This window comes from Sparus aurata, chromosome 2 (genome assembly GCF_900880675.1).
Source record: "Sparus aurata chromosome 2, fSpaAur1.1, whole genome shotgun sequence".
Classification (NCBI taxonomy): domain Eukaryota; kingdom Metazoa; phylum Chordata; class Actinopteri; order Spariformes; family Sparidae; genus Sparus; species Sparus aurata.
In genome coordinates, this window is record NC_044188.1 from 35,152,893 (window position 1) to 35,180,132 (window position 27,240).

The 27,240-nt window shown below is 40.7% G+C and overlaps 1 protein-coding gene across 3 annotated transcripts; it reads left to right on the top strand.

The window, feature by feature from the left end:
- The first annotated feature begins 3,512 nt into the window (after positions 1-3,512).
- phf12b (PHD finger protein 12b) lies at positions 3,513-26,904 on the top strand. Of its 3 annotated transcripts, XR_003981718.1 has the most exons (16): positions 3,513-4,249; positions 4,561-4,742; positions 6,684-6,756; positions 6,897-7,353; positions 8,380-8,500; positions 9,574-9,706; positions 9,839-10,003; positions 10,842-10,985; positions 12,085-12,820; positions 15,862-15,966; positions 17,082-17,228; positions 17,364-17,459; positions 19,511-19,593; positions 19,721-19,859; positions 25,056-25,253; positions 25,621-25,762. XR_003981718.1 is itself a non-coding variant. In XM_030398557.1 (15 exons), exons 1-15 carry the CDS (start codon positions 4,184-4,186, stop codon positions 26,103-26,105), a joined length of 3,132 nt encoding a protein of 1,043 aa, XP_030254417.1. In that variant the 5' UTR covers positions 3,515-4,183; the 3' UTR covers positions 26,106-26,904. The 3 variants fall into 3 exon arrangements, 2 of the variants coding, with proteins under 2 accessions (XP_030254417.1, XP_030254426.1); XM_030398557.1 differs by lacking the exon at positions 25,056-25,253 and having other exon boundaries at positions 3,515-4,249; positions 25,621-26,904; XM_030398566.1 differs by lacking the exons at positions 3,513-4,249; positions 4,561-4,742; positions 25,056-25,253 and adding an exon at positions 5,734-5,753 and having other exon boundaries at positions 25,621-26,904.
- The last annotated feature ends 336 nt before the right edge of the window (positions 26,905-27,240 follow it).

Here is a 27,240-nt window from a genome sequence, read left to right on the forward strand (position 1 = left end):
CAGGGGAGAGAATACCCAGCTTGAAATGCATTACTTTAAAACATAAATACAGTGTGTTTATGTAGAAGTTTCCCTTAATTTTATGTATAATAACTGAATAAACACTAAACGTTTTTGTGTAAACCTTAATGTTCATAAAATAAGTAATTCAATCTTACTACGTTATTTTATTTCTACACATTTACTCAACATGAAAGAAACACTTTGAATTCAATGAGAACCTTTATATTAAACGTGTGTAATAAAATTAGAAGGAAAATGTACTAGTGGGTAAAAGATTAAAAGTCACTGTTGTAGGTAAATCATCATATTGCCAATAAAGAGCTTGATTGATCAGTGTCACAATTCACAAAGCCTTTGGTAACTAAGAGTGTTGAAGAGGTAAATTGTTAAGAAATCTTTGTTATCGTAGAACTTGTGAGCATTTAAAATTCCAATTTCCAATTTAACAAACTGTAACCTTTGTCTTACTAAGTTCGAACCTGTCTGGTGAGGCTCACTGATGAGTGAAGGCTAATAACACAGGTACATAGAGGCGAAGTCCCAGCCCCTCCGTGTGTCCAATTTTTCATCTTTTGAACTGTGCCAAGAATTACACATTTTATGTTCGTGAGATAAAAGGGAATTTTGCGGGTCAAGTCACAGTTTGTGTTTAAGATAGTAAAATACCATTTATTTTTGTGTAAAACCACTCAGTGAACTACATCTCTCGCCAACAACATCTCGGTACAGAAAACATATTGAAAAGGTAAAAATCCGAACAAGTGGGGTTATATTGGCAGCTGCAGTTGTCAATAAGCCCATCCCAGATGAAGTCATGCAAGATCTACATGTAAATACCTGGAAATGAAAGCTGAAATGTTGATCTCTTGTCTCATATTCATCTTTCGGTGTCAAACATAGGCGGAAATCCCGGGGGGGACAGAGGGGACATATCCCCCCTCCAGTAAAGTTCTGGAGTTGTACACCTTTGACGGTAAAAGATATTGCTGTGTGTGTGTGTGTGTGTAAGTCAGCCAGGTCAGTTGAAATGGCAGAGAAAAGAAAATATAAAGACATCCACTCATTTTTCAGTGCACTAAAACTCTAAGTAAATGTGAAGACCTCAGTTACAACCAGGGCCGTAGGACACCGAGGTCATGTCCTCGGTATTTTTTTCCTTAAGTTTCGTTTCATTTTCCCCCTTACATTTCAGCGAGTAAAAATGTAAACATGAAGCCGAAAAACCAAATACATAAAGCCCACCTAATTATCATGACATCAACATGGTCTCGCGTGACACAGAGGTCCATATATTTGACTCATTAAAACCGAAAGTAAACACAGTTGCGACGTGACTGCAGGTCTATTTTTAGAACTGAATGAATTGAATGAATGAATGAATCAGAGCAAAGATGCAATGTAGTGGTAAGAGGCTGCATCAATCCAAGTTATATTTTGTTGCAGCAAAAAAGGCAGAGGATGATCAGTGAAAAGGAGGAGGAAAGGTGAAAATTGTAATAAGCTAAGAGAATGAGAAAAATAGTGAACTAGCCTACAGATGCAACAGATAGCCAATAGAGATGCTAACCTGTAACTCACTGTAAATGTAGCCTAGGCATAAAAATGAAAGGACATGCAATGAATCTGAATATTTTAAGGCCATGTTCAGTCACAGTATTAATTATCCATCAATAATATTATTTGGATGTTTGGATGGATAAGTTATAATGTGACTAAACATGGCATTAAAATATTAGCTCAAATTATAGTAATCATGACTCAGTAGTATACTTAAACTTTTCATTAAAAAAATTCAACAAAGGATGAGACAGGAGAGAGATGAAGAGGTTGAAGGATATGTGTTAAATGTGTATTTAATGAATTCTTTATATCATTGCAGAACAGAAGAAGCCTGAGCAGGGGGTCAGCTCAACATTACCTAGGTCAACATTGGGGGGCCCAATGTTGACCTCGGTATTTGACCTCGGTATTTCAAAAATCCTGGCTTTTGTTCATTAATGTCATGAAATTAGATCTCCTTTATAGTATTCTAAAGGCAATACTCTTGTTGTATTATGTTTTTGTAGTTGTGATAAAAGGCAGTTATCTGATTATGAGAAATCTGATAAACAAACTTAGATGTTTGCCTGATAATTAGTTTATTCATTGCATGTGTACATGTTAATTTGATTTCAATCATTTTGTTTTAAATCTAGACATGTGCAGGTGGACTCAGCCTGTGCTAAGAAAGGTCTTCTGCCTGCCTGTTGGAGAGATAGAGAGACTAAAGCATCAAATTGCAGTAAAAATGCTTTATAAAAGACAGGCTACAACTTTTATTCCTTGTCCCCCTCTGGAATTATTCTCTAAAATGTTAAGGTTTATTGTCCCCCTCAACTATGAAATTGGGTTTTCACCCCTGGTGTTAAACCCAAATGTTTTCAGTGTACAGCAAAAATTAAGGAATTGGCCATGCTGTTCCAATAGTTTTGGAGGGGACTGTATGTGAAAGCAGAGTAAGTCAGTTTCCTAACTAGCCAATATACACGTCAGGTTCTACAAGGATTCAGTTTTGGGTTCTGGTGAGGGTTAGACAAGACGATGTCACTTAGGTGATTGTCAGGTTTGTAGTTTTTATAATTACAGTCTTGTATTTTATTACTTTTGTGGTAAAAAAAAAAAAAAAAAGTGGCTTTCTCAAGTTGGAAAATTTTCTTTTAAACTGACAAATATCAAATGTGTTATTCATGGGACAATTCAAGCAGAATCAAAAACGTATTTGTTTCTCATCATTCCTCACCTGAAATAAGGTCCCACAGTAGTGTTCCACCTGATAGGGGGTGACTTTGCCCTTCTATAGTTTAAATTAAAATAAGCTAAAGACAACATTAGAGTAACGTGTCTATTTTGTATCATTCCATGTACACAATTAAATGAGCAAACTTTCCTGAAGTGATCATATTCTAACTTATATTCAATGGTCAGAATCCATTTGGTCAACTACTCAAAGACAACAGAACACTGCCTCCCTCTGCTGGCAAGAGCTTCGAGTGGTATACGAGAGAGAGAGAGAGAGAGAGAGAGAGAGAGAGAGAGAGGCAGCTGTGCCAATGCAACAGTGATTCCGAAAATGCTCATTTTAGGATCAGTAACAACGTGGTAAAAGTTCAAGCTGCAGGCAAACGTGGCAGCTATCAATAGCAGACGCAGCAGTAACTTACTGTAAGTAACTTACAGTAGTCAAACTACTGGTTCAGTAGAAGCAGCGGAATGTGACAGAAACAGGTAGGCTGTCCGTAACGCCCGTTAGCAGCAGCGCTATAGATACGAAGCGGTAGGAAGCATTACCCTCAGTAGACCGAACATCAATGTGAACACAGTAACAATGGCTAGCAGCAGAATCAGACTGTGCCACGAATGACCATATATTCGTATCATACATGCGCAATAGTGGCAGCTGAATACAAAGTACACAATCTATTCGTTCCTTTTTATGTCTCCTCGTCAATTATCTATATCCGTTCCAATGCGCATGCGCGTCCAGCGATTCGCGGTTGCGCCAACTGGTAGAGGATGTTGCTAGCAGTCAGTGTAGATGCACAGCCTTTTTCACAACAATAACACCAACCGAATTTGCATCTCCATATACCTGTTTTCAGGAATATACATTACGAACGCTGTCGGAAACCGTGCATTGGACCGCGCCACGACGAATTCCTTCAGTATTGTTTGGCTTCATCTCCTGTTGACAATGGGAGCGGAGGGGTTTTCAGATTTACAAGGATCCTTTTTGCAGGAGCAGAAACAAGAATCATGGCTGGCCAGCTAGGCCGCAGATGGATTTTGCATCTTACAGCAACGCTGTTGATATTAAATATTGTATGTACGTTTGGCGCCAGAACTTAGAAAGTGGTGCTACGAAGATAGCGTTTTAATAGCAGGACTATCGTTGATTTTGTTGTCTTTTTTGGTCCACAACACAGCTGGTGAACCCGTTAGCTTCACAACCTTGACTGCTTGACGTCTTGCTCTCGTAGTTAGCTCCTTTAGCCTGCTAACGATAGCTAGCACCGCTTGGCCAGCCATCCACTGGTCAAATTCATTTGGAAAACGACATTTATTGCGGGATTTACTCTCATTGTCTTGTGCCTGGTAGGCATTTGTATCGTTAATTCTTCTGGCAACGTCTGCTCCTGGATGAATGTGGGACAAAATGGAGACCCCGACAATTGTGTACGATTTGGATACCTCTGGGGGCTTAATGGAGGTGAGGTTGGACTGTTCCGGAGGCCCTTAATTGAGTGAAATATACTCTTATTGCCAATGCTTTGTGTTTTCTGTTGTATTATGTGCCGTTACCAGCAGACCACCGTAGCCTGCTGTCAAGCATTTCTCGGCTAGCTAACTTGATAATCTGGTTTGATAATGGACGCCACAAGGTAACGTTACCGCTCCCAAAACCTTAGCATGCATTGGCATAGCGAGCACAAAGCTGTGTATTTTCTCACTCTGTAGACAAACAAACACACACGGTAGTCGCGATCTCTTACTAAACAACTGAACAACTTTTTTTTACAGCAAATCCAAACACTGTTGGCGCCGCCGAAGTCCGAGGAAATTGAGAAGAGGAGTCGGAAGTTGGTGAGAGACGTCCGGAGGAGCGGCAGGGCCACCAACCACGACACCTGCGATAGTTGTCGGGAAGGGGGAGACTTGCTGTGCTGTGACCACTGTCCTGCAGCCTTCCACCTCCAGTGCTGGTAAGTTACAGTTATTTGGACAATAGAGGCATAGCTCACGGGGACCATTCACGTACGCATAAGTGCATGCTCGTGTAAAACAGACAGGCGATTGCACCTTTGAGTCTTCGTTACTTGCATGCACAAGTTAGATCCTGAATGCTAACCTCTGTGAAGGTTTGTTCCACCGATGAGAATGCAGTTTGCTGCTCTTGTTTTTGCAAAGATTAACACATGACCGCTCACTGAGTGTGTGTTAAATTCTGCTCCGGAGTCTTGAACGGGCGCCTGATGGAAATCAGTTTTTACTAGTCGTTATTGTTCAGCACACATCAGCCACACAGCGTGCTGCTATTTATGACACGCGTAAACATATTTATCCATCAGTGAGCTCCTTCATATGCACTCTATTCTCCCCATTAAGTGAACTGAGGAGAGCGATGGTGAGCATGTTTAGCACTTAGTAAAGTTGCTTTGACGAATTAACTTGCAGTAAAATGTTTCAAACGTATTCTCAAGTCATTTCAGTGTGTTTTTGAACTAATAAGAGTTTGGATATTAACTCTACTCAACGAACCCTTTGTTTAAAGAGAAAGGACAACAACTGCAAATTTGATTCATGTTGGTATGGAGTAAATTGGAGTGGCTAGCTGTTGTCTCTTCACTGGAGAATATGCGCTGTTAGATACGTGGTGTTTGGTTAGATAGTGTTCATTGTATAGTTTCGGAGTTTAACTTGACAGTGAGTGTAAATTGTAGATGTCAGTGAAAAGGCATGTTAATAGGGTAAACACGGGGAAAAGAAACGTGCGGATGTAGCCTTCTCTGTGTAAGTGGCTAGAATTAGCTTGCAGTCGGTCCTCCCTTGCTGTCGCGGCTGCAGCCGGTGGAGCCGCTGCTGCTAAAAATGGAGTCGAGGCTGCCTCTGTTTACAATATGGCGACCTCACTGCTCTCTTGTCTATTCCACCGCCATCTTACCAACCTTTAAAAATCGGCGTTGAGAATTAATGGTCCATAAATAACATGAACGGTATGTTTTGTTGTTTAGCATGATACAATAGCGCTATGGCAGGGTCTGTAGAGGGCAAGTTACAAAGGTATTCCAATAGTAGCATTTCTCCGATTCCGCTGTGTATGGCTCAACGTTCAACATCTGCTTGCATGATCATTTTAACTTGGGTTCATTTCAGACTGTCCCTTACAAACGTTTTGTCCATATATGGTCAGCCCTGTGAAAGGCTCATCCTGTGTGCTATCTTATATCACTGCATATTGGGAAGAAACTTTGTAGTCTCGGCCTGTCATCCAATCTGTTTTACCTGTCATAAGTCAGTCTCTGTGGCATCCCACCACAGCATTTTTATGCCCTGGCCGTTTTAGCATGTTTAACTTTTAATTACTGTAACGTTTGCTGTAGTCATCTACTGAAGAATGTGTAGTCTTGTTTTTTTAGATATAGAAAGCTAATAGAATATTTTTGAATCTTTTCACATGGATATCACTAATTCATGTACCAGCTGTTACAATGCACTATAAATCTATACACATTGGAAACTCTTGATTATTTTGCTCAGATTTTTTTTTTTTTTTTTTTATGTAACTGTCAATCCTCTAGATGGAGGCAGAGAGAGCAACTGTGCTGGTACTGCCCTATTCAGCTGAAGTCTTTTCTTGTCATTTTGACTATATTTGAGTAGAATTTTAATCATTTGAGGAGGTTGGGTAACTATGCAGAGAGGGCAATGTATATAATTTTTTCTCATTAGTACAAGATAGGTCTTTTTGTGAAACCATGGTACATAATCCAACTTCTTAAAATTAGTTTTTCATGAATTTTGTATTCTTCACTTAAAATTACGCAGCATATTTATGAAGCATATTATATGAAATTGTTAATTAATTTGCCTGCAATAATCATCAGCTTAGTCACCAATGATTGGGTTTTGTCTTTTTACCACAGCAATCCACCTCTAAGTGAAGAAATGCTTCCCCCGGGTGAATGGATGTGTCATCGCTGCAATGTTCGAAAAAAGGTAAGAAGTGACTCTTCACTTTGCTTGATCCAGTCCTTCACCAATAATACTATTATGCTGCTTTTGAAATGTAGGAAAAACATATCTGTGGGTATATGGATTGATAAATCAGTATCTTGGTCTTTGTTTGTTACGGTCAGAAGCGAGAGCAGAAGTCAGAACAGACCAACGGCCTACCAGAGAGGTCTGCGTCTAAGTGCTCTACTTCCCCAGCTGTTGAGCTGGAGCTCAATGCTGGTCCACTGCGACTCGATGGTCTGCCTCCAGGGGCTGGAGCAGCTGGGCCTGGTCTTCGCGTGGCACAGGTGCGCCTCTTGGACCGCAGGACCAACAGCAGACCAAGCAGCCGACCCGGTACGCCCACCTCCAACACCTCGTCCACCCCAACCCCCTCAGAGGAGCAAAATGATGTGGAGGAGGAGGGTGCAGACCAAGAGGATGAAATTCAGGGTGCAGAGCTTGAAGGTGCTACACTGTCCCCTCCAACACCACGCCTCCTCAAGAGGCCCTTTCAGCTGCTAATAGCAGCTGCTATGGAGAGAAACCCCACACAGTTCCAGCTGCCCAGCGAGCTCACCTGCACTACTGCACTGCCAGGTCAGTCAGTTAAAAGGAGGTCCTAAACTTTCACTGTGAAATGATACTGAATTTATTTCAACAAGGAATGCCAGTTACAGATTTTTGTCATCCGACACTGATAACCAATAATTAAGTGCTTCTCAAGGCTGGTATTGAAAGTATAAAAGATTTCACGTTTGTGTATTTGAAAAAGAAGCTCTCTAACCTACAGCTTATGCGAACGTGAGTGTAAGAAGGGCACAGATATTGTGAGCAGAGATGAGTAATTTAATATTCCATAGCTTAAACAAGATTTGTGTTAAATCTTGTAGACTTTTTTCCTGTTCTTAGAGCACTTGAAGAACATGCATTGCAAAGTTCAATCATTTCTTTCTCTGAAACTGTTAAAAAAACATCCAAACCAGTTATGACATGTTTGGTGCCTATCGCCATCTACTATATAGGAGTATGTAGATGCAGGGCTTATTAAAGGTATAGTCATTGATTCTGGGGAAAGACTGTTGATATTTGAATTAACGGTCTACAAACACACCCATCCCCTCAGTGCCCATTCAGAAACTCTGCCTCCAAATTTAAGGATGTGTGTTCTCATGTTACCTGGGCTATTTGCTGACCAAAACAATACAACATGTCAAAACAACAACATGAAACAACAGACAAAACTGTATCTGCCGAAACATAGAACACTGAAATTAACTACCGGTCAGGCAAAAAAACAGCAACCTCTCCATCCATCTTCAGCCCTTGCAACTGTAAGAGGTCTCTCCACTTGTTTTTCAGTCATCTGTACATCTTAATTACCTCATTGTCAGTCCAATTGCTTACTTAATGGCATCCCCAAATACCCCTTCTTAGTGAAAGTATGACATTCTGGAAAGCAAACTACAAGTTGAAGAGACAAGTTGTGTAAAGTAAATAAATAAAGTGCTGCACTTTGGTTACAAAATGTGTCCTGGAATGAACTGAGCATTACAGATGTTTTATTCATTACAGAATCTAGGTTGGATTGTTTCTCAAATGTTCTGTACTCGTTTGGATTTGTAGGTAGCAGTAAACGGAGGAGAAAAGAGGAACTACTAGGAAAGCCATTCAGGAGGCCTCAGCATGAACTGGATTCCAATGGTCTGGTCCCCCTACCAGTCAAAGTCTGCTTTTCATGCAACAGGTTAGAACTAGCAGATGTTTCTATATACAGATATGTACACACTAGGGATGTCCCAATCAGGTTTTTTTTAACCCCGATCTGAGTCCTTTAATATTTAGTAAATGCTGATACCGAAACTAATATTTCCCTGGATAATACAGCTGCATTCAGGAAAAAAAGTACCTGCGTCCGAGCTGTTCCTTAATAGGTTTTTTTATTTTGTTGAAAAAAAGTATATACTTTCATATGGCTCTTTCTTATCTGCATATGCTATTGCAACATTGGATTACAACCTTCCGCACATTGGCAGATGAGTCTGTGATGCTGCACTGTGACAGCAGACCCTCGTGTACAGCCAGCTAAAGTGTGGAAGTGTGTGCGCAGCACTGCCCACACTTGGTACCTCCATATCATCCATTGCTTTTTTTCATATTCCTTACATTGTCACGTAAAATGACATGAACGCGTTGCTTGTCTATTTCACACACATTCAGCATCTCCTCGATTGCCTGTTTTACATGCTCTGCTGTATGAGAGCCACGAAACTAGTGCACATACCGGCACATTGTAACTCGAAATGGAGTGAATGTAAAGTTCTCGAGATGATGAAGAAAGAAAACCCTGATCCTCTACCTTGGAGATGAGCTGGTTATCCAGAGCAATTAATTCAATTTCCTTCTCTGTAATATTTTATCGTATCGAAGTAGTATATCAGAGGAGCATTAAATTCAGCTTATTTGTTACCCCCTCATGAAACAGTTGTATTGCAGATGTTACATGTTCTCGTTGGACTGCTTTCGCCTTCTAATTTAAAATGTTTCCAAACTGCAGACATTTTATCCACAGGTTTGCCAGAGTAACGTTACATGTGCGTCTGAGTTTTACCACAAATTGTGCTCTGATGTAAAAAAAAATTTAAAAAAAGGAACGTTGACATGGGTCCACGTTAAAAATTGCCAACCCCCGATCAGTGAAAAAATGTCCATATTGGCCCTGATCCCGATCCTGCAGATCGGCTCCGGACATCCCTAGTACACACATACACCTGTGATGTTTCACCTCATGTACTGGTTTGCTTGTATTTTCTCTCATAGGAGTTGTCGGTTGGCTCCACTGATCCAGTGTGACTATTGTCCCCTTCTGTTCCACATGGACTGTCTGGACCCTCCACTCACAGCTCTACCTGCTGGCAAATGGATGTGTCCTAATCACGTTGAGCACTTAGTGGTAAGAGGCCTGGTCCTGGCTTAGGCAGACCTAAACACTATTAATTTATGTATTTTTATTTTTGTCTCAGCTAGGACAATGTATTAGAATGATTAGTTTTCCTTTTCAAATGATTTTTTTTCTGCTGTCCAGTTGAATCAGAGGACTCTGAGCTTGTCCAGCCGCTGTCAGCTCTTTGACCAGTTCCAGGACAGGATGTCCCAGCACGCTGTCAAGTTGGACTTCCTGCGCAGAGTCCATCGGCAGAACCTACCCAACCGGCGCACCACCCACCAGCACAACAAGAAGACCATCAAGGTAGACTGGCTGGGCTAGGGGAAAACCGATTCCCAATTTATAAACTACGATTTTTCTGTTTTACAATTTCTTCTTGTGCATTTACCTTGTGATGACTTATTTTTGTTAAATATTGATGCTAAACAAAACATAAAAGATGCATCAATAGGCAATTCTAAACTTAATTCTTCAACAACTCATTCACTAATGTGTTGACAAAGAATACCCTCCAATATAAATCTTCTTTGGCAGGGTAACCAAACCAAAGGTTTTTGGAGTTTGCAGAAAAAGCCCGTCAGCATTGTGTGAACAGTTCAAAGACACAGTCCGAGAGCTTGCCAGTGCCACACAGACACCTGAAAGATTTTGAAAGAGGCCAACTATCTGCACATATCATGGAATGGATCAGGGAGCCAAGCAGTTGGCTACAGCAAATGAGAACAGACACTCCTCTGCTGTCATCAGCACTAATCATCTGAACCCTGTCTTATGCATATATTTGTATGTAGTATGTATCAGAATATGGTGGCATGCACACAAGCTTTTCAGTATTTAATACCAATTCAACCTTGCTGAAACACAGCAGGCAGCAATGCTTTTTTATTGCAGAAATATTTACAGTCAGATCAGATAGTTCTTGCTGCCTTTGTACACCAATCCGTTCACTCTTCTATATTATTTTCTTCCATGTTGATTTATTTATTCATTTAATGTTTTGCTGTAAATCAGTACACAAACAACTTCGACCGCATTATTTCCTGTGTCACTTCTCGGGTGCTCTCATGGTAAACAGCACACTGATCTGAAGACTTAAAAAGTCATGTGGGGTAACTGTATAACAATCACTGTTTGGCCTCAGGTGCCAGATGCCATCAAGTCCCAGTACCAGAATCCTCCTTCCACACTGCTTCCTGCAGGGGTGCGCCAGTTGCAGCTTGCTTGCAGTGGTGTTCCCGACCATCAGCCCTCAAAACACTTGACCACGGAAGCGGAGCAGCAAGAGGTAAGCAGAACAAAAGCCTATAGCACCTTTAACAACATGACACAAGTGTGATTTTAACAGCAACGAAGGGATGTTAAATGATTGATGATGTTTGTGGATTCAATAAGCAACTTCTGCCCAAGAAATAAAAAGGTCACCTGAGAGTTGTAATGACTGCTAATTCAGTGTTTTAGATGGTGTGGCCGCCAAGCTTAACTCATTGTTCAACAGATCAGGGTTTGTACGGGTGCTTGAAATCCTTGAAAGTGCTTGAATTTCAATGTTGTGTTTTCAAGGCCTGAAAAGTGCTTGGATTTTAGTTTAAGTGCTTGAAAGTGCTTGACATTATAACTCTGTGTCTTGGCAACATTGGGATCAGACTGGATAGTTTTCTTATTACAAGGAGAAATAAAATCAGTGTGTGTGTGCATCATCACACATGCAGCCCGGTAACAATAGAGAAGGATGGCTGAGGAGAAGGTGAATTTGATGCAATTTGGACTGATGACGCGTTCAATATTAATACACTTGATGAATAAGCGAAAAGCTTATGAAAGTTTATGTCAAAAAAGAAAATTACAGGGTGCTCTCAGGTCTCTCTTTGTCCCGGTGCAAGTGTACCTGAAGGACGCCAAGTGGCTTCCCTTTTTTTGGATAAAACTTTGTGTTCTCCTTTAATTTCTAAAGTTTTTGCTATCATGAAACATCATCTTAGATGTTTACAGCATAATACAATGTACATAATTGTGATTAAAAGTGAATATATATATTATAGTGTATATATATCCTCCTGTAGATATGTATTGTACCCCAGCGATATGGTGCTGGAAAATGTTGTAAATGACCCTTAAAAGTGCTTGAAAAGTGCTGGAATTTGACCTTGAAAAATGTGTACGAACCCTGACAGATGTGACACGGGTGTGAAAATACATGCATGTTTCTTTTTCCCATGACTTTAGGAAGTTTGTACAACTGGTCCCAAAAATTCTAGCTTTAAGTTATTTCAAATTATTGCAACAAATTTTTTTTTTTTCAATTTGTTCTTGTGATATAAATATCTCCATCAGATACGACGGTTGCTTCTTATGTTTTAAAATTATGGTTTTGCTGTGTTGAACAGTGGCTTCAGGATGTCATCACCCTCCAGTGCAGCATCATGCGGCACCTGTCAGTCAAGCATAAGGCGTCATCCACCGAATCCAGTCTGTCATCACTAACATCGCCAGCAGAGTGGATTTCTGGGCAGACAGACAGTACGAAATCACGTCTAACACCAGATGACATGAAAACTCAGGCCTCTTTAGAAAGGACTTCTTCCCCTGACCCCTGCTCAAAACCCTGCAGTGCACCTGATGACCCTCTGAGGGCCCCTTTTTCAGTGGACCCCCTGGCAGAGCTGGGTGTTTGTAAATGCAGCATGATACCATGTCTCAAATGTAGGAAACCCAATGGACCTCTGGCAGAAGAGTGTCAGCCCTCCAAAGCCAATGGACCTGTAGACTGTAACAGTGCCCCAGACTCCTGCAGGCAGGCTGAGCTGCAGCACAGACTGAGGCCCAGCACTCCTTCAGCCCCTGTGTCTGGACTGGTGAACCACATAGGAGTAGAAACGGTTAAAAAGGAGCCTGAGGGTTCCACAGAAGCCTGTGCTCAGAAAAACTGCCCAATCGCCTCGAAGATATGGCCCCACAGTGGCCAGCAGAACCACAGGAGCCAGACACAGCTCCAGGAAGAGAGTATGAGCAGTGATGAAAAACCCTCCTACTCAATCACCAGCCATGCACACTCATACACACCATCTAAAGGAACCCAGGAGCACAGCCCAGCCAAGCTGGGCTTGTCATCGCCTACTCCAGGTACACACCAGCCTCCCACATTAATTTGAGTTCACATTTAGGGGTGCAGCTCATGAGTTATCAATGTATTGATACATGTATTGTACAATCTTTATACTACAACTAAAACAAAAAAAATAATTACGGGTCACTGGTTACCTCCTGTCATGTCAGTAGAAACCCGAGGAGAAATGGATTATATTTGCAACTAAATTAACTGTTAATGATAGCGTCTTACCGGGATGTTAATGTTTGTAGCCATACAATGGTCATTGATCATCAGATAGTATACACCGATCAGCCAAAACATTAAAACCACCGACAGGTGCCCAGAGCAAGTGAAAAACATTGATCATTTCTTTACAGTTGTTCTGCTGTGAAACTTTGGCTTCTAGCATTCCACCAAGTACACCCACTCATGGCTATGTTACTCCCTGACAGGACCCAAGCTTTTGTGCAGAACATAGCATTGTTAAGAGATGATAAATGTTATTCATGTGTCAGTAATTTCAATGTTTTAGCTGATTGTTGTACGTTGTATGGACTAGCCCTCCATTTTTTCTCTAATGTCTCCTTTTTTGTGCTTGAGGTCATTTTTCTCACAATTATATGAAGCACAGCATGATGTCAGACAATTGCAAAAGGAACACTCTAACGTTGTTTCTATACGTAAGGGATGGATTTTTGTAGAGTAGCAGAAAAGTATTTTGTGTTGGTTATGTGTGACATAAAATTTGTAGTCCGGCTGAACAGCAATACATTACCAGGTTTAGGTTGTATTCAAACACATTTGTACACAAACGCATGTAAAGCTGTAGTCTGTAACTATTTTTTTGTTATATTTGCTAAAATCGTCATTATGATCTAACAGTAGAATAAGAAACAGGTCAGCTGTGTAAAAATCCACTGTCTGTGGCACCACCCGGTGGCTGTAATATGATTTGCAAGAATCCACAGCTTCCCGCTCAATACAACCAATCAGAGCCAAGGTGAGTGTCTAAGAAGTGTCAATCACTCTCGTGCGTATGCTGCAGCCCCCTCCCTTGCGCAGTGCATACTCGGCAGTGCCCCTCCCCCCTGCAGTGCCTGCTCTGACCTGGTCAGATAGGTTCAAGCTTAAGCCCAAACTGCGAACAATGGCAGAGAGGCAACAGAGCAGAAAAATGACCCACCATTACCCACGTCAAAGAGATGAAATAAGAAGACTAACGAAAAAGAGCAGCGTAAAAACAAAGAATTGGACCGTGCCAGAAAGAAAACTAGGATAAATATCGGAGCGTCATTTCAGAGGTGGAGGGAGCTGCAGGATTTGTAAGGACTCAAGGGTAACACAGAGTTGGCTGCTTTTCTGCTGGACAAGTAAGGACCCCTGATTGATATATGTTTAATTCTATTTTTTAAACACAAGGCTAAGATGGCGGTGGGTACAGTAATACTTGCAGTAGCGTATATCATCTTACGATGTTGCAGTCAAGCTACGTAGCTTGTTGCTAACTCCGGTGTTTAGCTCTGTCTTTATGGTTACTGGTTAGCAAACGTGTCTTTCAAGTGACCGGGCAGGTATAAGAAATAACGTTACTCATGCTTCAGAAATATTGTATGTTACTCACGATATCTACAGTGATCTGCATGAGGCACTAGTCATTGTAATTTAGTTGCATTGATCAGAAAAAGAACAATCAGGGCTTATGTAGTTGTTGTTGTTGTTGTTTTGAATGTGCCGTCTTGGTTATCTGGCATTCTCTGTTACCATGGTTACAAGCCTGCTCTTGCACAGCAGGCCCTTCTGTGGCGAGGGGCTTTGAAGGCAGGGCTGAGCACAGCAGAGAGGAAGAAGGAGGGACCTGGGAGCTGTTTGTAAAAATTTTCTGACGAAGTCCAGTTTTTTCTCAAAACCTCAGACCGCAGCTTTAATTAGCTTAATATATCATTTAAAGGTTCACTATGTAGTTTTGGAAAGTACATTTTACACGATCTACATTGGCTTATTTGGCTTATTGGCTTTCTTTTTTTGGTTATTCCTTAACAAATTACATGAACAAACTCCTCTCTTCTGTTTTTAATGACTGAACAAACAAACTGACCTTAAAGGACAGCACACTTTTATACTATTTTACTTTGTTTCTATTTGGCGGACCCTGCCACCTTTCTAGCTCCAAATAGCATTCAGGGGACCCTGAGAACAAAACATGAGTTTGTCATTTTCCCTCAATAATACTGTAAATATTAATATTTTTGTTAAGGCTATCAAAGTGAACGCGTTAATAATGCATTATCGCAACACACTCTTAACGCCATTTTTTTTTAGCGCGCGATTAACGCTCGGTGTAAAAAAAAAAAAGAAACGCGCATTGTATGATTTACGGCCGTCGGTGGCACCTGTAGTCTTGATCCAGAGGGTGGCAGAAGAATAAGAAACTGAATCAGAAGAAGAAGAAGCAGGGTTGGCGGTTCGGGAAAAACACGGTAGATTGAAAAGAGAAAGGAAATGGAAAAAGGAGTTATGAATGGCAAATTCACTTTCAAAACACTGCCAGATGGTTTGGTCGATAGTACAAAAGCTATCTGCACGTACTATCGACATGAAATGAGTTACCATTGAAGTACGTCGAGTCTCAAATATCATTTGCAAGCCAAACACATGATTTTAGCCTTTTATTTTCCTGCATGATTTGAAGTGTTGAATAAACATTTTCATAAATCAAGCATATTTGCCTAACCCTAGCACTAACCCTTTCTTATGTTGTTAAAAGTATTAAGAACATGAAAAAACACATTAAGGTACATTTAGAACAGAAAAAAATGTGCCCAAAAAATTGCGATTCATTTGTGATTAATCGCGAGTTAACTATGGACAAAATGCAATAAATCGCAATGTAAAAAATTGTTTGACAGCCCTAATCTGTCTTTGAATTTTTTGTTCAAAACTGCAATAGTGCACCTTTTTAAAATAGGTTATTTTACACAAATGAATAATATTCCCATCTAACCAAATGTCCAGTCCTTCAGATCAGTCTCAGATCTTTGACCACATGATGTCTTTGCATGTTTCTCCCCTACAGACATAAAGGCTCGTCCTGGACTGATGGACTCACTGCTGCCCAGCACTCTCTCCTCCATCGCTAACCTTTCCAGCTACATGAAAGATGGGAGGGATGAGGAAGGAGGTATGTGTGGCCAGTCAGTAGTGAGATGTGACACTACACACATTGTGTACTATGTGGTGCTGTTGTTTTGATGAGAGATGGATGGATGGATGGATGGATGGATGGATGGATAGAAAAGCAAAGCTGAAGCAGCCTTCCAGAGAAGGTGCTCCGCTGTCTGACCAGTGTGAGTTGGAGAGGGTGGAGAGGATTATCCATGATGGATAACAGTTTTTTCAGTGTCCTCCTCTCCACCACAGCCTCCAGAGTGTCCTGTTTGTAGCCAATCACAGAGCCAGCCTTCCTGATCAGTTTGATGAGTCTGTTGGTGTCGCTGGCTCCGATGCTGCTTCCCCAACAAACCACAGCAAAGAAAAGTACACTGCCCACCACAGACTGATAAAAGATCTCAAACATCTTGCTGCACACGTTGAAGGATCTCGGCTTCCTCAGGAAGTAAAGTCTGCTCATCACCTTCTTGTAAACAGCTTCAGTGTTAGATCTCCAGTCCAGTCTGTGGTTGATGGTAACACCCAGGTACTTGTAATCCTCCACCGCCTCCACATCCTTTCCAAGAATGTGCAGTGGTTGGAAAGCCGACTTCCTCTTATTCCTGAAATCTATCACCATCTCTCTGGTCTTGCTGATGTTAAGCCGTAGGTGATTTTGTCCGGTCCACTCCACAAAGTTGTCTACCAGTGCTCTGTACTCCTCCTCCTGTCCCTCACTTACAACAACAGCCGAGTCGTCAGAAAACTTCTGCAGGTGACACGACCCGGTGTTGTACTTTAAGTCAGTGGTGTATAAGGTGAACAGGAAAGGGGACAGTACAGTCCCCTGTGGAGCTCCTGTATCACTAACCACGGCATCAGACAGAACACTGCCCATACGGACAAACTGTGGCCTGCCTGTCAGGTAGTCAGTAATCCAGGAGATCATTGGGGCAGTGGGGGTGTGTGGGGGTCCAGAAGTGTCGGGCTGTGAGACGAACCTATTGAAAAAAAGTGTATAGCTCGTTTGCCCTCTTCAGGCTGCCTTGATATACACTGGATATACTGCCTGATATACACTAATTGTATGATTACTGTGTGTGTGTGTGTGTGTGTGTGTGTGTGTGTGTGTGCGCGTGTGCGTAGTGATTGATCTGGACAAACTGGATGCAGAGATGCTGAAGCTCCTGGCCTGGCAGAGGATCCAGCAGCTCTTTCCCCCCAAAGTGCCCAGCACTCCTCCTCCCCTAGAGGCCATAGCTGCCCCCAAAACCTCGTCAGCCCACACTCGCAGTAAGACATTCACTTACTTCTGTCACCATCTTTCCCAAGTCTGGTTTATGAAACTAATTTTTTGTTAATTAAGTATGTGTGTGTTTTATTAGTTTACTATTTATTTTACTGATTAACTGACACGCTTCCTACCAGGTCAGAAGAAGGTCCAGGCTCGAGCTGTCTTCTACCCTCTGACAGGAAAAGGAGGAGCTGTTAGCATGTGCTTCAGGACATTATACATAGGATCTGGTAAGACATGCTGACTGTATCAGTAAATTTAAATGAATTCGTCCCCCTTTTTTTGCCCTGTAAATTATGCTTTCTTTTGTAGAGTAATCAAAATATTGTTTGTAGTTTAACAGTTGAGTTTTTTTTTTACATCTGGGGCTGATATGTGGATTATTAAACCTTTAATTTCTTTTATGATATCAACTGAATGTGTCTGAAGCGCAGAGTATAAAATGGTAGCTGGGTCTTGTGCTCTACTTCATACTTTACTTGTTAGTTGATTCATTTCTAATTTTAATTGATACATTAACCATTTAAAAACAATTTAATATGTGTATTGTTCTGCTGTGTTGTGTTTACAGGGTTCGTACGGGTGCTTGAAATCCTTGAAAGTGCTTGAATTTCAATGTTGTGTTTTCAAGGTCTGAAAAGTGCTTGGATTTTAGTTTAAGTGCTTGAAAGTGCTTGACATTATAACTCTGTGTCTTGGCAACGTTGGGATCAGACTGGATAATTTGCTTATTACAAGGAGAAATAAAATCTGTGTGTGTGTGTGTGTGTGTGTGTGTGTGTCATCACACATGCAGCCTGGTAGCAATAGAGAAGGATGGCTGAGGAGAAGGTGAATTTGATGCAATTTGAACTGATGACACGTTCAATATTAAACTTTGATGAATAAGCGAACAGCTTATAAAAGTTTGTCAAAAAAGAAAATTCAGGGTTCGTACGGGTGCTTGAAATCCTTGAAAGTGCTTGAATTTCAATGTTGTGTTTTCAAGGTCTGAAAAGTGCTTGGATTTTAGTTTAAGTGCTTGAAAGTGCTTGACATTATAACTCTGTCTTTCACAAAATTGGGATTAGACCGGATAATTAATTTCTGAAGTTTTTGCTGTTATGAAACTTAATTTTAGATGTTTACAGCATAATATATACATAATTGTGATAAAAAGTGAAGAATAAAATCATGAGTATATATATTCCTGTAGATAAGTACTTTACCCCAGCAATAAGGTGCTGGAAAATCTTGAAAATTACCCTTAAAAGTGCTTGAAAAGTGCTTGAATTTGACCTTGAAAAATGTGTACAAACCCTGAAAATTACAGGGTGCTCTCAGGTCTCTCTTTGTCTTGGTGCAAGTGTACCTGAAGAACGCCAAGTGGCTTCCCTTTTTTTGGAAAAAACTTTGTGTTCTCCTTTAATTTCTAAAGTTTTTGCTATTATGAAACACCTTTTTAGATGTTGACAGCGTAATACAATGTACATAATTGTGATAAAAAGTGAAAAAAATAATCATGAGTATATTCCTGTAGATATGTATTTTACCCCAGCGATAAGGTGCTAGAAAATGTTGTAAATGACCCTTAAAAGTGCTTGAAAAGTGCTTGAATTTGACCTTGAAAAATGTGTACGAACCCTGTGTTTAGACAAGAAGCATTCCGGCTCATGACCCTTTTTAAATAAAACAGTTAGGTCTTGTGACACTGACATTAGGAAAGTTTTATGAGGCTTGACAAGAAACAGCTGTTCAGTATTTTGCAATAAAAAAAAACCAACCCATATACATAAAGGTTTATCAAACAGTTTGTGTGGCATAAGTATGTATTTCCTATGCTGTTAATATTTTAGTAAACCCTTCAGATAGAGCTTGTGACATCTTGTGTGATCTTGACCCCAAAGTCAAACCACAACTTTAGCTTCCTTTTCAGAAAATGATTTTGTAGAAAAATATGTTTGTATTTCTCAAAGTTATGTAAGAAAGAATTGTTTTGGTGTATGTACCAAAATGTGGGTATTGTATTGGTGATATCAAAAGAAATGTTTTTGATGATGTTACCAGATGAAGCTGACAGATAACTTGGACTATCTTCATTTGTAAGAGCTGATAATTTGAGTTTTCCCATATCTCAGTGAAATATTATTTAGACCAACATGTGACAAAATCTTGCAATGTATTTTATTTTTACAGTGTGATAACTGTTTATAGGTTGAAGCTTTGTCTTAGATGATCACTCTTGAGTTTTGCCATGAAGACACAGTTCACGGTTTATTTTTATGCAATGTGTTTTGCAAAGGTGCTGACATGGATGTGTGCCTTACAAACTACGGTCATTGCAACTACATATCGGGGAAACACGCCTGTATTTTCTATGATGAGGTAAGGAATTGTAAATGTATTAAATGTAAACATAACTTGTTGTACTGCACCACAATTATCCACCACTGCCTATTAAAGGTGCTGTTGCTGGTGGACATTGTAAATGGTTTGCATCTGTCTTTTTTAGAATACCAAGCATTATGAGCTGCTCAATTACAGCGAGCATGGGACGACAGTGGACAATGTCCTGTACTCGTGTGACTTCTCCGAGAAAGCATCGGCGTCTCCGCCGAGCGGCCTTGTTGCCAAAGTCCAAGGCATCATCCGTGAGTACACCTGATTTTTCCACACTCCAGAGTGTGTGTGTGTGTGTGTGTGTGTGTGTGTGTGTGTGTGTGTGTGTGTACTCACAATAAGTTAGGGATATTGTGAGAGACTCAGTGGAGTTTTGGGATAGGGAGGCAATTGTATTGGGGTGATAGACACACCTCATTTTGTGTTTTCCACGTAATGGTCTCACAGTGTACAGTGTGCCTTACATATTGGGGCCAATACCAAAAAACTAAAAGACAACCCTTTTCAATGTGGCATCAATTTCAACATTCTGTGGGTATAAAAAGCTGGTATTGTCAGTAAGTCATTCCAAGTTCATCATTCAAACAGCCATTAACACACGACGTCACTTAACGGACGAGCAGCGCCACCTGGCCATAGCGCGCCTTCGGGTCGGTGGCAGGTAGTCAGATGTTGCTCGTGAACTTGGTGTGTCTCAAAGTGTCATCAGCAGACTTGCATCAAGACACAGAACTACTGGCAGAGTTTGTGACAGACCCAGGAGTGGAGCCCCACGAGTGACAGACCGCAACGATGACCAGTACCTAAGGACCTATGCACTCAGACATCGTTATGCAACTGCCACACAGCTGCAGGCCCAGTTACGAGATGTGAGGGGTACTAGGGTTTCCAGACAAACCATTCGAAACCGACTCCAATATATACACACATATATATATATATATATATATATATATATATATATATATATATATATATATATATATATATATATATATATATATATATATATATTATATATATATATATGTATATATATATATATGTATATATATATATATATATATATATATATATATATATATATATATTATATATATATTATGTATATAATATATATATATGATATATTATGTATATATATGTATATATATATATATATATATATGTATATTATATATGTGTATATTATATATATATGTATATTATATGTGTATATATATATATTTGTATATATATATATCTGTTATGTATATATGTATATATAATATGTGTATATATATGTTATATATATGTATATATTATATATCTGTATATTTCTATATGTATTATATATTGTAATATATTGTATATGTTATGTATATATATATATATATGTATATATATATATATATATATATATATATATATGTGACTTTGATATTACTAATAATGACTGAGAAGAAACACCATTTTCATTAGTTTAATATTTATTACCCTAAAAATTTAGACAATAACATGGATAGCCCCAAATAACAAAAATTGACAATGTCAGTAGTGGGTGTTTCCACCATTTGCCGCAATGACAGCTTGACAGCGACATCTCATGCTCCTCACTAGCCTCATGATGTTGTTCTGAGGCAATGCGTTCCACTCCTCCACAAGTGCTACACGCAGTTCTGCCAGGTCACGTGGGGGTGGGGTATGATCATCCAGTCTCTGCTTCAGCTAGTCCCAGACGTGCTCTATGGGGTTCAGGTCAGGGGACATTGCTGGCCATACCATATGAGGCACTCCGACTTCCTGAAGTCGAGCTGTGACAATTCTGGCACAATGTGGTGGAGCGTTATCATCCATGAACAGAAAGTTGGGGGTGTACTGGCGGAATTGGGGGATGATGATGGGTTCTATGATGTCTCTGAGGTAAGAACGTGCAGTGACTGAGCCATCTACAATAACCAAATCTGTTTTGCGCTGACTGGTGATGCCTGCCCAGACTGTTGCACTTCCTCCACGAAAGGGAACCCTGGGGACCATGTTAGCCTCGGCGTATCGCTCACCTCGCTTTCTCCAGCAACGCTGACGACCATCATTTCTGTGCAAGGTGACCCGACACAGTGAACAGGACGGTAGACCACTGCTGCATTGTCCAGGTCACATGGTCTTGTGCCCACTGCAAACGTTCACGGCGGTGTCTTGGTGTCAGTGGAGTCACCTGCAACGGTCGTCTGGCATTCAAGCCAAAGCGGTGGAGTCGGTTTCGAATGGTTTGTCTGGAAACCCTAGTACCCCTCACATCTCGTAACTGGGCCTGCAGCTGTGTGGCAGTTGCATAACGATGTCTGAGTGCATAGGTCCTTAGGTACTGGTCATCGTTGCGGTCTGTCACTCGTGGGGCTCCACTCCTGGGTCTGTCACAAACTCTGCCAGTAGTTCTGTGTCTTGATGCAAGTCTGCTGATGACACTTTGAGACACACCAAGTTCACGAGCAACATCTGACTGCCTGCCACCGACCTGAAGGCGCGCTATGGCCAGGTGGCGCTGCTCGTCCGTTAAGTGACGTTGTGTGTTCATGGCTGTTTGAATGATGAACTTGGAATGACTCACTGACAATACCAGCTTTTTAAACCCACAGAATGTTGAAATTGATGCCACATTGAAAAGGGTTGTCTTTTAGTTTTTTGGTATTGGCCCCAATATGTAAGGCACACTGTACACAGTGAGACCATTAGGTGGAAAACACAAAATGAGGTGTGTCTATCACCCCACTAAGATCTATCGATCTATCGATCGATCGATCGATCGATCGAACCTGTTCAAGTGGCTTTATTGGCATGACTGCATACAATACAATGCTGCCAAGGGATCTTAATACAAATTATAACAGTAATGACAAACATAAATAGACAAAATAAACAATAAAACAATATTAAATAATAATAAACAATACAATAATAATAAACAATAAAACAATAATAAATAAACAATAATAAAAGAAAAGGGCATTGAGAACTAGAGGGGCTATGGAAGGTAGGTAAGAGTAACATATGACATAAATTAAGAAGATCTATCTATCCATCTATCTATCTATCTATCTATCCTGTTCAAGTGGCTTTATTGGCATGACTGCATACAATACAATGCTGCCAGGGGATCTTAATACAAATTATAACAGTAATGACAAACAAATAGACAAAATAAACAATAAAACAATATTAAATAATAATAAACAATAAAATAATAATAAACAATAAAACAATAATAAATAAACAATAATAAAAGAAAAGGGCATTGAGAACGAGAGGGGCTATGGAAGGTAGGTAAGAGTAACATATGACATAAATTAAGAAGATCTATCTATCCATCTATCTATCTATCTATCTATCCTGTTCAAGTGGCTTTATTGGCATGACTGCATACAATACAATGCTGCCAGGGGATCTTAATACAAATTATAACAGTAATGACAAACATAAATAGACAAAATAAACAATAAAACAATATTAAATAATAATAAACAAAACAATAATAAATAAACAATAATAAAAGAAAAGGGCATTGAGAACTAGAGGGGCTATGTAAGGTAGGTAAGAGTAACATATGACATAAATATATATAACAAGTTGATTATTATCTAATAACCATTAATTATCAGCCATGTGTGACAGGGGGCTCACAATGTTACGGAGCTCATGGCAGGCTGCTACATATCTCGCTGCCAGTCTACAGCAGGACTCCCTCTCTCACAGTAGGACCGGAAGTCTCTCTGGGTCACTTAGGTACAGGAAATCTGGGAATATTTTTATTATTTTTGCAAAATATTGGTTTCTCTGGGGCGCCGTTTAGTTCAGTTGGTAGCGCGCGCATCCCATGTGCCGAGGCTCTGCAGCGGAGCCGGGTTCGACTCCCGGCCTGGGTCCCTTTGCTGCGTGTCACTCCTCCTCTCTCTCCCCTCATATCTTCAGCTAATCTATCAATAAAGCCATAAAAAGACCAAAAAATAAAAAATAAATAAATATTGGTCTCTGAGACCTTCATATTGGCTGCAGTGAGATAAGAAGTAGCTCTGTCTATACTGTTCCCTGGTCACAGTGAGAACGCGACCTCTCCTCTCTGGGCAGCCAGGTCTGTCTGTGCCGGCCTACCTCCACTGCCAGGTTGTGCTCACTCAGTCTGTACTTAGTGTTCTCCTCAGTTTGGTGTCAGACACTGTGGTCATGTAGGCTGCCACAGTGTACTGTCTGTTTAGGGCTACAGATGTTTCCATTTTGTTCTGGGATTCTATTAGTTCTGTCCAGTAATCTATATTTTTCTTTTTTTTCATTATATTTTGGTTGGGTCTTATGTTTTGAGTGCTCGTGTCCTGAAGCTGCTCTCTCTTTAACATAACAATGAAATATTTATTCGTCTTAGATTAGAATGACATGACAAATAATTGTGTATAGATCATTTTTTTATTGAGGCAAAAAGTGACTATGTAACCAGTAATAATAGGTACTTGATTTGAATTGTAAGCATTACTACACATATTCACTCAGAAAGTTTGAAAGGTTGCCACTACAGTTGCAGCTCGAGGTCGTGTTGCTATTAAAAAATATTGTGAAGTTAGTAAATTGCTGTATATACCCTGGTCTGGAGCCCTGTCATCAGAGAGCAAAGTCAGTGTAAACCAACTTCCCTCCCTGCCTCCAGGTGGCACTATTGTTAAAAACCACTAAGCTTTTTATAGGCGCCATTGAAGAGAAAACATGGATGCACCACTTGCAACATCGCACACATTATCAGAAATTTATTTTGTGTTAACTGCTACCTTGTTAGTCAGAAAATCACAATTTCAGGGAGGATGTCTGTGTGGAACTGAGGGAATCAGCGAGCAGCAGCTACCATGGCTAGCAGGCTAGCACACTAATTCAACATGGGTCACTGAAAATGGAAACATCACCATCTTAGGAACACATTAAACAAGCATTTTTGCCTCCCGCCTAAGCAGGTTTCTCCTCAGACACCCCTATACTCCGCGCGTGACGGTGACGACCGACCTTCCGTCCGTCCATCCGTCCGTCCGTCCGTCCGTCCGTCCGTCTGTCTGTCTGTCCGTCCCCCCCCCCCCAGACAGACGGTGCACCGCTACACAAATAATTTCTGGGGAGAACCCTGGCTAGGCCTTGGAGCCAGTTGATGCGCCCCTTATTGCAATTTTAGATTAAGGTCCAGATCACACTAAAAAGATGCAGATCCAAGTTCAGTTACCAGACTTGTTTAGCTTACCAGCTAAAAAAAACAATGATTTAGAACACAGTTCTGAAAGTGGAGCAACGTCAGTGTTGGACTTTGAATCTGGGCTCGATATGCCATCATGACTGTGATTGTTACTTGTCAGCTTTTCCGGTGCATGTGGCGATGGTGTTGGAGGGGATTTGACCTATAATTTCCCAAGTAAACAAACTGCTCTATTTGGCTGTTACAGTCCCTCCTGACCGGCCGTCTGCTGCTCTTCTTGGATAATAGAGAGAGAGTGGACAGGCCAGATGTCCGAAGGGCATCCCCTCAACAAGCAGCCCAGTGACAAATTCTGGCTTGAGGGAAGTCGTTCAAGCTCTGTGTGTATGGAGGGGCAGCTCTCCCTGCACTCACTCTGCTGGTCCAGTTGCCCAGAGACACAACTGTGAGTCAAAGGGGACAGTGTGTTTTAAAAGGGAAAGTAAGGCTGGCAATCCAATCACACCAACTAGTAAAGCACACACGTCAACACATATGTATGAATGCTCACTGCGGCATAGTTTACAGCGTCAGCTCTGCGTAGAGCCCGTGTGCAACCATGAACCCATCCGCCTTTAGATTTAGTGACACAACTGTATTGTCAATCAACCCATCTACAAGGACTTTAACAACTGTTATGCCTGTTTTTTATACCTCTTGTTTGCAACCTGGGCTGTTGTTTCCTCCTTCCTTTTCTAATTTGTAGGTATAGTGTTCACATGTTATAGCTGTATGGGTGTCTATCTACAAGTTTATCCCTGTGTTCTCTGCAGGTCGCAGTAAGAAGCGTGAGGATGACAAGGTTCCCAGCTCTGTGGTGGGTTTGTTGCTGGCTGGTGGCGTCATGAGTAGCCAGCCTAAAGGCAGCTCCGAGCTCTCGTGCGGCTGTAAGGCAAGTAGCTCCAGTCTGATAGGAGGCAGCGGGGCAGGATGGGAGGGCACTGCCCTGCTCCATCATGGCAGCTACATCAAACTGGGCTGCCTCCAGTTTGTCTTCAGCATCACAGAGTTTGCCAGTAAGCAGCCCAAAGAAGAGCAAAACGCAACTCCTGCCACCAGTTGCACTGGCACCACAACCAGCAACCCCAGCAGCAGCGCAGACAGAGTCACTACTAGCAATGCCCCCATCATCATCACCACCACACCACCATCATCCAGTACTGCCACAGTGAGCAGCCCCTCCAGCCAGGATGAGGCTGACACTGAGACTGTCCCTCCCCACCAAGTGCCCATTCTGCACGCCAGCTCTGTTCCATAACTTGCACAGGAAGACCCGCCCTCCCTCCTTTTGTTTTGCACCTTCCGAGTCACAATGAAGGGAAAGCTGCACAGCTGGTTGGTCAACAGGGAAAATTTTATTTTTTAACTTTTAATGATTTATATCTTTGCATGAACTTGAAGTATTATTGACAATCTCCTCTGTTTTTGAATGACTGACAGTAACCTTCTGTTCACTTCAGACCGTTAGGACTTTGAGCGAACATTAGTTACCTACGCTCATTTTTTCTTTTGCCAGTATATTGGTTGTGTATGGTGTAACATTATTTTGTCAGTCAGCCCATTTAGCACAAACCTTTTATTTAGTAGTATTGAATTCCATACATTCTTATTTCTTTTGCTGCTTTTGCACCACAGGTAGCTATATATGTATGAAAACATATATGTGTGTATATGTGTGTGTGTATGTGTATATATATATATATATATATATATATATATATATATATATATATATATATATATATATATATACATACACACACAGTATAATTCAGTGTCTCTCAATTGGAGAAGCATTGGATTTCATGTAGATTTACCATTTTTTGGTTTTTAACTGTACAGTTCATGAGTTTGTGATACTGTGTAGAGTACCAGAAGTTTTGTGATAAAACTTGTTCTTAGTCTGTACTTGCCGCTGTAGTCCATCTGTAAATACCGTACTGTTTTAGCACTCATTTTAACATCTTGTGCTGGCCTGTATATAAGCACTCTTTGTCTGTACCTGCTTGTCTGTTCAAACCTGTAAATACAGAAAGATTTTCTAAGAACAAATCTGATCGATTTGTGCCCTCTGTTATTTAGGTTAATTTTGTGTTTTAGATTTTCATCATTGTGGCTCAAGTAACAGTACTGATGAAGGTTGTAACTGAGTAAATATGGATGAATGTGGAGAAATGGCTTTCCACACGATGTCTTAGAACATGAGTCCAGGGTTACCGCGGGTCCTTAAAAAGTCTTAAATGTCTTAAATTAAAATCCGGGTAATTAAGGTCTTAAATTGTATTAAATTTCCAGGCGGTCCGTTTACCGCCGATGGGAAAGCACGTAAAACATCTAATTGTGTGTATTAGTGATGGCTCGGTTGCGAACAAATCAGTTCCAACGAACGACTC